Here is a 16,018-nt window from a genome sequence, read left to right as displayed (position 1 = left end):
CTACGTGGTGTTTTACTCACCAGAATCCACTACTTACCACAGGGACAAGAACACCACGTCCTAGACACGAAAGAGGAGTATCAAGCCTTCTCGGATTACGCACAGGCACTGTTCGCGAGGAGGAGGAGGAGAAACCAAATGGCCGCAGCCCACAACCCACTACCATTATAACCAAAGAACATCTGTTCTTCAGTTCGCTAGGACTGGGACATCAGAAATGACCCACCCCCAAGAATTAGAAAACTCAGGAAACAAACTATACCAAAATAGACTAACATAGACGGGACCCATGTCCCATGAAAGACAAATGGAGATGACTACCAAACTTAGACACCCCACCAGCTGGGTCTATGTGAACAAGACACTCCTGAGAACTGGAAAGCTTAGGAAATAAACCACACTAATGTAAAGGACTAACATGGATGGGACCCAGGTCCCAAGGATGACAACTCAGACATGACACCAGATTGGACACCACCAACAGGGTCATTGTATAGTTTTCATGCAGACGCTTGTTGGCGATTGCACCAGGCTCCCTTGCCTGGTGCCTTTCCACCCCCTCCCTTGTGCCGGTGGTGGGACGGTCCTGACGATGATGGATATATGTATCTGTCTGTACGTACGTACATATAAAAGAGCATGCGCGTTTTTTTTTTTTTTTTTTTTTATAGGTCCTAGCCTCTGAAATCTCAGGAAATTAGGTGGCAGGACCTGCCAGAGTGAAACTAAAACTACTGGGTTCCGGTCTGCCTCCACGGGGCGAAGGTGGGGCAATGTTGGGCCTCAGCAGGGGTCCAGCGGCTAAACGACCAGATGAACAACGGTACATGACACTACACATATACAATATCCATACACTTTTAAACCTCTGGCATTTCCAGCAAACTGGTACACCTACAATGAAAGCAACATAGAGATGGGGGGAAACCCCTGGTTCCGTCTGACACTAAATACACCTTACAAATACACCTTTAGGAAGGGCGTGACAACGTTGGGACAAGTTTGCAGATTATACAAAGGTTGGCAGGGTGGTAAATGCAAGTAATCAGGTGAGCTACTGCAACAAGATCTACGAAAATTAGGTCGATGGGCTGAGAAATGGCAGTTGAAGTTTAACATTGACAAATGTAAGGTACTGCATATAACTTGCAGAAATCCCAGAGTAACTTATCAATTGTGTAGCTCAGTGGTTTTCAACAGGGGTGCTGCAACAACAATTCCAGGGGTGCCACGTAATTTGGGTGGGACAATGTCGGGCCTCAGTAGGGGGTCTGGCGGCTAAATGACCAGATGAACAACGGTATAAGGCATCACACATATACAAAGTCCATACACTTAAATCTCTGGCTTTTCCAGTCAACTGGTTCACCCACAATGTAAACTACGCGGAGATGGGGGAAACCCCTAGTGCCGCTTGATGCTAAACACACTTTACACTTTAGGAAGGGTGTAGATCAGCTGGAATAGGTGCACAGAAGGGCAACCAGATTGGTGAAGGGAACAAAAGTGTGCTGTTACCAAGAGAAGCTTCAGTTCTACACACAAGGGGACTTAAATTCAATTGGAGGAAGGACAGTTGCAGGATAGATGTGTGAACATTTGCCTTAAGCCAGCAGGTGATTGATTGTTAGACAACAGGCTTTCACCTGTTGTTGTGAAAGTGGGTGGTTTGAATAAATTCAAGAAAGAACTAGACAAATTCTTGAAAGGTATGGATGGGTGAAGTGTGTAGTGGGTTTTTTTTTTTTTTTTTTTTGGCTGATGATATATAAGCTTGCATTCTTGCATCATTTACCACTACTACTGCTGCTGAATAGCAAGTAAAGACAAATAGCAGCAAGTGGCTGCTTTTATAAACAAGATGACATAATACCACACTAGTTTTACAGAATGATGTAATAGTGTCTTGAGATGACAATTTTACCTACAGTAGGAGTTATTCAGGAAATATTAAACTTTAAGTGAGTGATACAATTTATGCAGCCACAGTAAAAAATTGAATGACTGCACTTGGAATACAGTATACAGGTCTGGAAGCCACATCCGAAACAAAAGACAGTGCACTTCCTCAGATAAGTTGCCAAGGGAAACTAGACTAATTAAAACTGCAAAAGGATGTCCATACAAGAAAAGATTCTAGAGCTGTAGTTTGCACAGGCTGGAAACTAGACATCTGAGGGTATTTTTCTTCCTGACTGATATATGTAAGATCTTATATAAGTCAACCGGAATGAGTAATACATATAGGAATGAGCAAAATGAATGAGGGCAGCAAATTCTCATCAGTACGAAAGTTGAGAATCATAGACAAATATAAAATGAAAGGGAGTAACTGCAACATGTATCTCCAGAACGTTACCATCAGCCAACAAACGACTGACCACTGAAATGAATTAACTGTGGAATAGCTGAGGTTTAGGAAATTTAAGAGGAATTGGATAGATACATAAATGGTGCTGATAGAAAAAAAGGATTTTTATTTTATCATAATGTAGTAAAAATGCTAGCTTCCTTGCAACATGACCATTCAAATACTAAGTACTGTTCCAAAATCTTGTAACTCAGCAAAATAAAGAAATATAAAATTTTAAAAAATTGAAGAGGTATGAAATAACAGGTACTTGGGGTAATTCTGCAGTCATATTTTATAGTATGACTCAAGAAATATTTTATAGTATGTTATTTCATACTATAAAATATTTAATAAATATTTTATAGTATGAAATTAAATTAAATAATTAAATATTTTTAAATAAAATTAGATAAATAAAAAAAAATAAATAAAAAAATTTATTTATCAATACTCATATTCTACAATAAACCTCTTTCAAATCATTAGTCTATTTTCTTTGAAACTGTCCATTTTTTTTATTTTCCCTGCTTTCTTTTTTTTTCCTTTGTTTTGAAGACCACTGATTCCCATCTGTAGGGACTGTCAATGACACAAGCTTACCACCAGCAGAAATTTCATACTGTTGACCTGTATTAAAAAGATTTTTCACTCTAAATCCTCCTGAACTGACTTGGGTTTTAGGAGTCTCAAAGAGCTTTAGGATACCCCAGTTAGTATTACTCATACTGTTTTTACTTCTTTCTAAGTCTATGAGAGAAATATGCATCATAGTACGCAAGTAATCAACTTGATCTTGAGTAACATTTCTGGATACAACAAGATGTCTTTCAAGAGGATTTTGAAGATAAAGTGGATAACTGCATGGTTTTGGAAATGTTTTTCCATTTACAATGGTAAATCCATTATCATCAAAGTCAAAGTTCAAATAGAATAGAAAGAACTCAAGAAGTAAATTACCTGAAATATAAAAAAAATTAAATTATTCTAATGAAGTATTAACAAGATGCCAGGTTTCCAAAATTGTGATATATAATAAATTAATTATTTAACTTTTTAATAGTTATGCTAAATGATATGAGTGTTATTAAATTAATTATGCAATTATGTATATTAAGTAATAACAAAGACACCATTTCTTAATTAACTGTATTAACTTGGCAGTCATGACACAAAACTTATTACACAAACAGTGGCATGGCATTTGACAGGTGCCAAATTTCTTTTTAATTTCTGGAAAAAAAAAAAAAAAACTTTTGGGTGTTTGAGTTGTCCATGGACTATATTTACAATAAACAATATTTAATGTTTTCTTAAAAGACTGCATTATTTAGGGGATGAATCCTTTTACTTTTAAATAAAAAAATATTTATAAAATGTTATGCTTTTTATTATTATAAGGGCAGCATTGTAATTAATAGCATAGTAATGAAGAGTAATTAACCCCTTATTATTTTCAAAACAGAAGAAATATTAATTTTTTTGAGAATTAAAGAAAAATGCATTAGACAAAAAATATATCTGTGAATCCATTAGTCTGATCCATCTTCCAGTTGAAAAGAATGTTAAGCATGCAAAATTTTAAATGTGCTGATTTGTGCATATATTTCTGCTTATTATCTGTATAAATACCTCTAAGAAATTTAAAACTATGTGCATATTAGATACTATTCTACACTTCAATTTTCAAATTTTTTCAAAATTTTATTTCAAATGTGGCATGTTCATAACATGCAGAATTTGATAGCCAGTTATCATGCTTCCCACAGAGTAGCATCCGCCTAGAGTGAATATCATGTTGCATTTCCATGTACAAGCACTCCCCAACTTACATAATACTTGACTTCTGTAAATTCAACTTTACATAAGTTTTTGCTGGCCGGTGCAAACTTAAAAATTATGGAAACATATTTTGTATCCCACAGGAATAAATGGAGGTATTGTGAAAAAAAATCGCAATGTGAACCTAATAATACATTGTTTTTTTTTGGTAATTCGTTCCAAGGTCTTGTAACCTGAAAATTTCGCTATATAAGCTATTTATCTCTATAAAAGGTCGTTTTTATAATGGAGTGCTACCCTTTCATCATTATCATATGTTCCATTATAAGAATCTATTTTGAACGGCTTTGTCAATATTTTTCTAAAGAAAATTTCTGGAGGTCACAACCATAAAACAATATGCACTTTGCAGTTTATTGGGCTTTTCTGTCAGGGCATCTAATTATAAACGGGTAGTAAATTCAATATTATTGCATTTGCGATAATCCCGATAACTGGGATTTCACATTATTGTGGTGAAATGTGTTCCCCTTCACTGAAATCTTCATTCATATAAAAAAACAAGTCTTCAGAATCTTCTCTTCATTCCTATTTCGTTATTACAAAAATGAAGGGATAGCAACAACAGAAAGTGCAAGTGGCGGCAGTGCTAGGAAACGAAATAAAATTGATTTAGAAACGAAGATGAAAACGATTAAGAAGTAAGAAGCAGGACAAAGTTTGTTATCTATTGCATGGGAATTAAAGTCTTGCTGCTTCAATAGTGAATGCATTTAAGATCAACAGTGATCACAGAACAGCGTTCAGGTGCTATATCAAAGATGGAAAGGCTATTAATAATATGGATGGAAAATCAGATTCAGAAGTGAGTGCGCCCGAGTCTAATGGCCATTCAAACCAAAGCAAAAAATATTGATGAAGATATTAAGGATAAGTACGGCAAACCCCAAGTCAAATTTGTGGTAAGCAACGAGTGGTTTAATAGGTTCAAGCATCATGCTGGTTTCCAATGCCAATTCTACAGTAGCAGAGAAATTGTGATGTGCTCAAAAAAACCCCTTCTAAATTTCCACAGCCCTCAACCTCTGCAGCAGTGTACTTATCAGTTGGAGACATTCATTCTGGCAACAATGCTTGAAAGGTAAAACTTGCTGACGTTATGCCTGTGCTCCCCTTTTAGTGTAATTTTTCCTATGCATGAGATATAAAAAAAAAAAAAAAAAAAAAAAAAATTGAATAAATAATTCTTTTTACATGTTCATTGAACATTTCTTTTTTGCTTCAATCAAATTCAGCAATCATAGCTGCGAGTGATGCATGAGCCTTTAGGGAAATTTCGACTTACGCAGAGTTCCACGGAATGCAACCCTTACATAAGTTGGGCAGTGCCTGTATATACTACATAAAAAACAATAACAAATCTTTCAAAAAGAACTCCTATGTGATTGTAGACATTTACTTAACTTGTCGGAGTGGAAAGACATGTAATTTTTCACATTAAACAAACTTGGGAGAGGGAAGGGAAAGGAAGGAAGACAATAGTATTAAGAAAAAAGTGAAACTAAAGTTTATAATTATTACCTTATTTATTTTCTTATCTTTAACAATAAAGAAATTGAAACTGTAGAAAAGATATGAGGATACCAGAAAGCGTATTAAGTTTTGATTAGCCAAAGGCCACCAACCAATTGATATTTCTGATGAATTTGTATCATATTGAATATCTGTTAATTAAATTCCCTTATATTTTTAACTATTAAATATTTTTTTTTTTTTTTTTTTTTTTTTACCCTTTTGAAATAATTTGCATTATTTTCCCTTAACAATCCGCCCCATCCCTCCAGTAATAATGAACTGGAGGTGATAGAGAACGAAGAGGAAATGTTCCAGTTAATTGTACTGACAGACCGTGAGAGAAATTTTATTTTGGATTTCTTATGGACTCTATTTACAAACAGCAAGAAGCTTGTTTGCACAAATGTTTGAAAGATTTCACTTGAATTTAGTTTTAATTAAAATGTTCAGCTGAATAGATGCATAACTCTTACTTTCCTTAGATTCTACTAAGGAAAAAAAAAAAAAACTAGCTTACTTATATCATTTGATGAGGGTACCTTATTTTTATTTTCTTTCCTGCTAGTGTTAAGAGAAGCAAATAAGTCAGTGAGGCAATATATAGATTGTCCAGGACAATGTGTACAAAAGTCTTGCATAAGCAATAATTCCTAATACTGTTTTGTGTTTGAAATGTAGTAAAATATAAGGTTAGAGTATTACTGTAAATGTTTTACATATTCTAAATGTTGAAATGTTTATACAGTTTTACAATACAGTACAAAGTTCTTGTTTATACTAAACAGCATAACCACCAGGTCAGTGGTCCACTGAACCAAGGTCCACTCAAAGAGAATGTGCTACTGCATTCTCACTTCTAATCACTCAACTATGTCAGACACATCTCTGTTATCAGGCATTATGAGCAATATTTCAGTTAGGATATACTTTATGATCAGAATTGCAAGTAAATGTGATTAGCCATAATTCAGTTTGGAAGTTAAATGCGGTTCAATTCAGAAGGTCACTCTCAGCCTAAGATTAACTAACTTCCCCTAATTCTATAATTGGGGTATAATGTGCATGGTAGTTTATACATTACAGCACTACATATTACCAGTTACAAGAACATCACTGCTACAGCATTCTGCAGGATGGCTGCCGCATTGACATTCTTATAACTGGTAATATGTAGTGCTGTAATGCATAAACTGACCCCGCACAAGTTTCCTGTAGATGGATAAGCATCAATTTTCACTCAACGCTGTTAAACTTTACATATGGGAATGGAAAGGCACCACTATGGCTTGTGAGCATACCGGAGGAATGATAAAAACTGTTCCCTCTTTTATTGAGTGCACCCATGCATTTTTTTTTTTTTTTAGTGTCTATATGTGCAGCATAAAGATTTATGTGGGCACGGGTTGCATCTATGTGTATGCCCCTTTCAGTGTTTGTCCATCGTTATATTTTTGTACTACTCAAACTAGCCCAAAACAACTAATTTAAAACATCTTTAACCACACAACTACTCAATGGTCAGCAAAAAGCATATAATTGCCAATAGAGTTATTTAACAAAGTTTTTAGAATAACTGCTAATTTATGGTTGGAAAAGGATGCAAACAGTATCTGAAAGCTACCAATGCTCAGTATACAGGGTGTCTCAAAAATATTGGTACAAACGTTTAGGGGAAGTAGGTAACATCTAAAGGAATGTGAATCGCATAGGAACCCATAACCGGAAACGTCACCGTAAGTTGGTACATGACGCTGTTCATCAGTTCGCGAGAGGGAAAATTTCTGGTTTACTCATTCAAGCAGTAGTCGCCGCATGAAGAGCATGCATCGATATACGAACTGTGAGCTGGCAGACATGCACCTAGTGTATGGATCAGTAGAGGGCCCACATGGTGTGCGCCCCATGCGGCACAATATCGCTTTGCAATAAATGAGTGGGCAGGTATGATCGGTGACTGCTTAGTCTGCCCATACCTGTTACCATCCCGCACGAACTCCGCTAAATAGCAGATCTTTCTTGAACAAGTTCTAACAGGGTTACTTGACGATGTTCCAGCAAATGTGAGACGCAACATTTGGTTTCAACATGATGGGTGCCTGCCCATTATGGAAGATGTGTTCGTGACCATTTGAACAGGCATTTTGGGCATCGATGGACTGGCCGTGGTGGACCCGTTGCCTGGCCCCCATGCTCACTGATTTATCGAGCCTTGCTTTCTTTCTGTGAGGGGGGGCCCTCAAATCTATCGTGTATGAATCGCCTGTGGAAACGGAAATGGATCTCGTGGCGAGACTCGTCTGCACTGCTGCTGCTGCTGTCAAAGAAACTCCACGTGTTAGACCGTGTCCGCCAATCCATGCTGCGACGGTGTCATGCATGCATCGCGTCTCATGGTGGAACCTTAGTGCATCTGTTGCAACATCATGAAATGCATTCCATCTCGTACTCCATTGTTAATATTATGTCAAATAAATGTTTGCCACTAATTACTGTCTTGTGCCTCTGATACTACTTTCCCGTGACGTTTCCAGTTATGGGTTCCTATGCAATTCACATTCCTTTAGATGTTACCTACCTCGCCTAAATGTTTGTACCAATATTTTTGAGACACCCTGTGTATATATATATATATATATATATTTTTTTTTTTTTTTTTTTGTGCAAATAATAAATAGCATTTTAGAGTTATGTCCCATTCATATATTCTAGAAGTATTTACGTTTATGCTTAAATCAATTACATAGTATTGGCCACCGGAATGAGATGACCTTTCTATTAAAAAAAAAAAAAAAAAAAAAAAAAAAAAAAAAACATATGACATTAACATGTGTGAAAAGGCCAAAATAACTAATTAATGTAAGTTAACAAAGTCAGTCAGTGAAATTACAAGACATTAAAAGATAAATTTTAATAAAAATTTCTGTAATATAGACAAACATGCAAAATATGAGATGTTTTCTGATTTAATTATTTGGTATAGGACTGGTTTGTTCTATATCAAATAATTATTAATTATCAAATATAATTAATAATAATCATAATTAATCTGAACAGATAGTTAAAGTAACCTGAATTATCTGTTCATATAACTAACTGTATAACTATCTGTTCATATAAGAAAGAGAAAAAAATATATATTTACTGAATTTTAAAATTTAATACAGAAGTGCGTCGATAGTCCAAACTAATTGGGTCCTTGGGGGGATAGTTTGTGTGTGTGTGTGTGTGTGTGTGTGTGTGTGTTATGGAGGTTTAATGGCGCATAAGCTGCTGAGGCTATAGTGTGCCTGGGGGATAGCTTGTACTTCTGATTTATTCTGATTTTCGAATAGAAAATATTTCAAATGGAATATCAAAAATACTGTTCTGGAGACTACAAAAAAAAAAAAAAAAAAAAAAAAAAAGTTTATTAAGTTTAGAAATAAAAACACTACCAAAAATAGCCCAACTACACCAGAGGGAACTGGAAGACTTATTAATAAGCGATACTTGACTGTTCTGACTGTTGGGTAGAACTGTTCAGCATCTTTATTATTAGCCATATGGTGTAAGGAAGCCTGAGGCTTATGCTGCACCAGCCAAAAAAAATTCCCGAGTCACCCCGAGAGAGAGAGAGAGAGAGAGAGAGAGAGAGAGAGAGAGAGAGGGGGGGGGGGGGAATCAGAAGTAGAAAGGAATCACCAAGAAAGAGAAGAATGATGATATCCAGCTCAGGACTCTGGGTGTGCCAAGCCCATACTCACCAGATGTGGGCCCCTGGGGTTCTATTGCACATGCGTATAACATTGGATCCAATTAAATACTCCAAGTTCTACTTATGTATATTTATTCATAGGTAACAAAACAAATGGAACTTTCAGCCACAATAATACATATGTATAGGCCTTTAATGAAAATAATGTCATACAGCATTTAGTGTGTTGCTCATACCTAGCCCACATGGGTAACACAGTTGATAGAGTCATTCCCCCCGGGTGTAAAAGATCTGAGTTAGAGTCCTGTCGATGACAGGAGGAATTTTTATGGGCCTTTTTCACAACATGGCTGAGTTAGTCAGTCTTTCTCCCAGAAACTTGGATTTTTCATACAGCAAACAGAAAATCGACCACAGAACATGCAATTTACAGACAGTAAACACTGAGCAATATGGCCTTAGGTGCTGATGCTCTGAGAACCCAACTACAACAACAACAAACAGCATCTTTGAGGGATGTGTCATTAGCTGTTCTCATAGTTTTTCGGTTTTTTTTTTTTGCAACACCATCCGAATCAAGTTTCGATGCGAACGTTAATTTTTTCCTTGTTGTTTTTAATTTCAGTTAAAGGTCGACTTTCCAACCTCATAAAATCTTGCTAACAAAGACCCACTTTCCCCCTTTGACAGTCTGTTTAAAATCTAAATCTTCGATTTAATTGTTAAAAATTTCTGCTTCCTTTTAAAAGACGAAGAAGAAGTCATAACTACAGTATGGTAAAATAAAATTCTGTAAATGTTGAGAATTCCTTCATTCCTATAGCTAAACTTTGTAAACTTTTTACTCCATATCTCACTTGCGCGTATCGTGTTAGTTGCAGTTTCTGTGTGCCATGTTCTTTGTTATTGATTGACATCTTTTTTTACTGTTTTAGATTTTACAACCCCAAAAAAAAAAAAAGTCAGTGAACACAAATATCAGATTACAAAGTGTTATGTTTAGTTAGTACTGTATGTATATTAATTAAGCTATGTACGCAAGTGTAAATTTATTTTTATTTTGCTAACCGGTGGATAATACTCTCCCGCTTTTCACATATTTAATTTTGTTAATTGGTAAAAGGTAAAATAAAAGTATAAATTTGTGCTTTATATCTTAATTTTTATAGCCTGTGGATAATACTCCTCAGATGATTTTTGCTTATTATAATTGCCACTTAATAGAATCAAAATTCAATTCGCAAATGCAATCACAATAACCAGTGCTTACTGTAATTATTTTATGGCACCAACATAAAATAAATAAATGTTGCCTTGTTCAGATTACTGACTTTTGGATTTCTGACACTTTACTGTATTTTATAATTCTTCTGGTTTAGTCATCCAGTATTGTCTGTGTGACCAAAGCAAGAAGCACTGCTCCATATTACTACAGAAACTATTTATTCACAGTGCAGAAAAGCAAATCAAACCCAATTTTGGTTTGCCTTTCCTCTGTTTTCCTACATCGACAGGCTTCTCCTTTGTTTAACTGGGTTTGAATTCTAAGTAACTAGTTTTGAACTAAATTCATATTATGATTTTGAAACCATAAGTCACACTTAAGTCAAAAAGCTTGAAAACAAGCATAAATATTGTAACCTCAGTAAGTCCCTGATCCAATTTGTCTATATTGGAGGGTAAGAACATTTCAATGCAATAAATTTAAATTACTATCACAGCTTACTTTTCAGGAAAGAGATGCCTCATCTTGATTAAGTTATTTCAAAGCAATTACAATAAATTATTATTACAATTATACAATTTTAGATGACCTGTGTTGTATATGCCATTTTTAAGTATTTAGTATGCATATATAGTCAGATCTCTGTATAACAAAATTGATTGTTTGCTTTAAAAAATTAAATAAACAGAAATTTTGTTACAAAGAAATATGACCTTTTCAACAATGAAAGATACTGTAATTCAACATTCAGAAAAATAGTAAAAGATGGAAAATAAATCAGAAATAAACAGGAATGAATAAATTTTCTAATGTTTTAAAACAATTATTTATTAATACATACATATTAAGAAATGGCCACTTACGTGATGCACACAATATATTAGTACACTTTTAAGAATTATTTCATAAAATATTTGGCTATTTTTTTTGTTGTACAATGGATTTTACTGTACATCATTCATAAAAATTTTCGCATTTGTTTAAACATTCAAATATATTTTCTTCACACTGAAGACCTCGAAGCAAAGTTTCAAATACTGCCAACATTTCATGGTTGGAAGGTTTAATATTGCCCTCATTTACATCCAACTCATCGTCGATATTGTCACTAGTTCTTTGAATAGTCTCCAAAATGTTGGAGTCACTTGGATATTCAGCTACTATGACATCATTATCAACTCCTAAAAATTTGTCAAAAACAATTTCTCCAATGATTAAACCTCTCGAGTGAAGTTCTTCCCAAGATTCTCAATATCTTGTAGTAGTTCATCCTTCTCATCACTGTTTTAATTGGTGTTTTAGCAAAACCTGCTTTTGTAAAACAATTCTTAATCATTGTTTCTGCCACACACTTTAGCCAACTCTAATATGCACATTTGCAAATCTAACAGAATCTATGGGTTGGTTGGTTGGTTTCTATTCTCAGTATAATTTTTTTCAATATGCACCTTCGGTACTTCTTTTCAAACTCTTGATAGTGCTTTGGTCCATTGGCTGCAGTTTAGAAGAGGTATTCAGAGGGAAGAAAACAAGCTTCACACTTGTAAGTTTCAAAATTACTGAGTGAAGGCGGGCAGGGCAGTTGTCCACAATCAACACTATTTTTTTCTGTTTTTTTCATCATCTTTCTATCGAAATTAAAAATCTACTGTTCAAAAATTTCACTTGTCATCCAAGCTTTTTTGTCGTAGTCCAACTCTAGGGACTTTACTCCTTTGAAACATCGGGATTGTTTACTTTTGCCTATTACCAAAAGCTTCAGTTTTTCATTACCAGCCATATTTGCACCAACCAAGTAACTATAATTCTCTCCTTACTATTTTTACCACCTAAACATTTATCACCTTTAAGAAGTCAGTGTCTTTTAAGGCTCACATTTAAAAAATAAACCTGTTTCATCAACATTGAATGTCTTTGGGCTCTTAGTCCATAATTTTTTTCAAAACAGTTTCTATCCAATGGGTACAGTCTTCTTTCAGCAAAAATAACTTTTTCAAGTAAGCCATGGCACTTCTGGCTTGGAATGTTATTTTGCCCCAGAAAAGATGCATACTCCACAGCCGTTTCTTTTATTAATGGCCCCGATATCGGCATGTTTTGGTCTAGAATCAACTTCACCCACTTAAAAATGGCTTCACCAATGTCTTCATACAGGCATAATTTCTCATGCTTCCGAGTGGGTCCCATTTCCTCAAAAAATGTGAGAATTGAAACAGTTTTTTAGTGAAAGTGTGGATGACTCATTTCTGTGAAACAACAGATGAATTTCCTGGATAAAGGAAAATTACTCTTTCCTAATTCTCTAATAGGGTGCTTACAGTAGACAACAGGTTGATCAGAGCCAATATCCATGTCAAGAATATAGCTTAATCTTTGCCAATGGCTGTTGACACATAGATAGCAATTGAGTAATGGGACTTCTCCATACAGTAGAGGCAGTTGTATAGGTTTTATGAGCACCACTAAATTGTGGAATGTTTTAGCTTTGTGCTCTTAAGAATTAAACCCTTTAGCTCTTAAAAGCTAAAGTGATTAATTCTTAATCCTTTTAGCACTTAATTTGTGCTTTCTACAGCATGTTCCATTGCCTAAATGTCAGAGATGTGAACAATACATGCCCAGGTCTGTTTAAATCAGTTCAATATATGGAAATTTTGTTTCACGACAACTACTTTCAATGCAATGACCATGAAGAAATCAAAAAATTTCATTCAATAGAAAACTTCACCATATGGAAGTTCATTAAAAATAGGTCTGGCTGTATATATTTTAAGTATTCTTCATTTGGAAAGGCTTCCAAACCTTATGTTTTTGATCATTTGCTCAAAAAAACAAACTCCAACTTATAACCTTACGTCTATAGGAAAATCCACTGTAGTCTGTCATATCAGCTTGTATTACATTTTCCAGGAACATAATTATAATAATGTAAAGCCTCTCTGTATTTAACTGATTGAATACAGTAGAACCTTGATATCAACCATGCATTTGACTGTTGTGTGGGTGGGGCACCTCCCTCCCTCTCTCTCTCTCTCTCTCAATAATAATAATAATAATATATATATATATATATATATATATATATATATATATATAACTAATATTAAGTTTAAAATCAAAACTAAAGCCATGATACTAGCTTTAGTTTTGATTTTAAATTTAATATTAGTTATATTTCGGGCATCATGTAGAGGATTATGCATTTTGCTGCCTCTGATGATTGCTTCATTTCTTAATTTTTTTACTACTGTTTTCAACTCTTCTTTCACTACATTTCTTAACTATTTCATTATTTAAATATATATATATACATATATATATATAGTCGGGTCTCCATAATATTCGCGGATTCGTGTTTTCATGTTAGCGGTCGCGAAAAATTCATCATGCTAAAAATTTGGCTACTGCTTGCTGCATGCACCAAGTGAGTGACATCTGAATAGGATAGCTTGTGACCTTTGTGTGTGTCTACATTAGGCTACTTGTGCTTAAAATATTACTGTAATTATGTGCATACCCATGGGTTCTAAACAAAGTGCATCCAGTGATGGACAAAAGCCTAAAAGGGCCAAAGAAAATGATGACCGAATGAGAAAGTGTGGATTCTAGATAAATGTCAAGAAGGACTCACATACGTGGCTGTAGGCCACATGTTTGGTATCAACAAAAGTACCATATGATACATAAAGAAACAAGAAACTGAGATCTGAGAGGCACTGCAAAGTGGTGGAATTCTTACTGCTGAATACATGGCTTGTGTATGTGATAAAGTAATGTTAAAAATAGAGAATGCACTGTTCATTTGGATTGAAGACCAGAAAAAGAAAAACAAGTTGCCTGCGAATATTGGTATGATTTCCGCTAAGGCCCTCTTTCTTTACAACAGATTTAACCCCCTGTACCAGCAGTACAGCGGAAACCAGCCTTTCACTGCCAGCAAAGGTTTGTTTCAGAAATTCAAGAGGTGTTATTCACTCCTTGATGTAAAGATTGTGGGCGAGTCTGCTTCAGCTGATCAAGTGGCTGCTAAGGCCTACCCTGCACAACCCAAGAAGCTCATCGAGGAGAAGGAATATAAACCTGAACAGGTTTTCAATGCCAACGAGACAGAATTATTCTGGAAAAAGATGCCTCAGCGCACCTATATAGTCGTGGAAGAGAAGGCCCAGGATTCAAGGTAGAAGTCTCGACAACGGCCAACCCTGATTCTTTTCCAAGCCTCTGACACCCCTACTACTGAGGAGTACTGAATCCTGTGGTGCATCCTTGAACCCTGGTGCATCCTTGTTCTTAACTATGTAATAAAATTTTGATACAGTATTTTCAAAACTGTGGGTCTAAAATGTTACTGATTATTGTAAAACATAATTAAAACCTTTAAACACATTTAAACAATTTTCTGTTAATTGTAAATGGTTGCATAAGTGTTTAGGCATATGTAGAAAATATCTAGGGCTATTTGGGCACGAGTACAAATATTCGCGGAATTTCACATTTTAGCGCGAAGTGTTGACATATAACCCCAGTGAATATGGGGACTTGACTGTATATATAATTTTTTGTCATGACATTTTTTCTTAGAAGCTAGTGAATAGCTAAATGATGGCTTGCTACAGAGCATTAAACAATAAATATTACAGTATTTATTTTTATTTACAAAATCAACATATCGTAGGACCACGTGTGAACTTCTCATGTTGTTGGTTCACTATGATCTCAGTTGTCAATGTGCCAATTAAACAATAAAACAACCTTATGTTGTGTGCAATTGTTTTCATCAAAGAGGCAATCAGATGTCAGACTGTTTTACTGCTCCATATAGATCTTTTCATTATAAAAATTAACTCAACCTTAATGTGCCATTTTATATTTACAAACCAATATAAACAAAAACAGTTTCAACAAGTGAGGAAAAAACTAATGTCAGATCAGATCACTTCTTGAAAATTCACGTTTTAAAAAAAAACGTAAAATTAAGTTACACACAGATAAATTTATCTTATAGGTAAGTGTGTATATAGCATATGCATACAAATGGTGCATTTATTTTTAATGAAATTATTAATTTCTTTGATGATGTTATACATGTATTTTATAGAAATTATAAATTTCTTGTGATAAATTTCATTTTTAATTAACCATGTTTTTTGGTAAGCCAACATCCAGTCCCCATCATTTGGCACAAATAATCAAAATTACACTTTACTTCTGGTTTCCCAAACTGAATTCAAATGCATCTAATTTCTTAAGGTAAATTTGTGACAACCAACGAAAAATGTGTACTAAATGGAGGGACAGGAGGATGAAAAAAAAAAAGTCACCTGATCCATGAAAATTCAGAACCAGTAAAACTTAATTAAGATATGAGAAAGAGCCAAAAGTGGTAAGATTC

General features: G+C 34.7%; 1 protein-coding gene across 1 annotated transcript in view; it reads right to left on the bottom strand.

Annotated features, from left to right (window-relative positions):
* Window positions 1-2,811: 2,811 nt before the first annotated feature.
* Window positions 2,812-16,018, bottom strand: part of LOC150089818 (poly(A) RNA polymerase, mitochondrial-like) — a 114,559-nt gene continuing 101,352 nt past the window's right edge. The window contains exon 8 of the mRNA XM_090368838.1: window positions 2,812-3,310. Within this exon, the coding sequence (XP_090224964.1) occupies window positions 2,841-3,310 (470 nt within the window). The 3' untranslated portion in view covers window positions 2,812-2,840. The remainder of the gene's footprint in view (window positions 3,311-16,018) is intronic.

This window comes from Mastigoproctus giganteus, chromosome 2 (assembly GCF_048544385.1).
Source record: "Mastigoproctus giganteus isolate SK-2022 chromosome 2, ASM4854438v1, whole genome shotgun sequence".
NCBI classification, from domain to species: domain Eukaryota; kingdom Metazoa; phylum Arthropoda; class Arachnida; order Uropygi; family Thelyphonidae; genus Mastigoproctus; species Mastigoproctus giganteus.
This window is presented reverse-complemented; position numbering and strand designations above follow the sequence as displayed.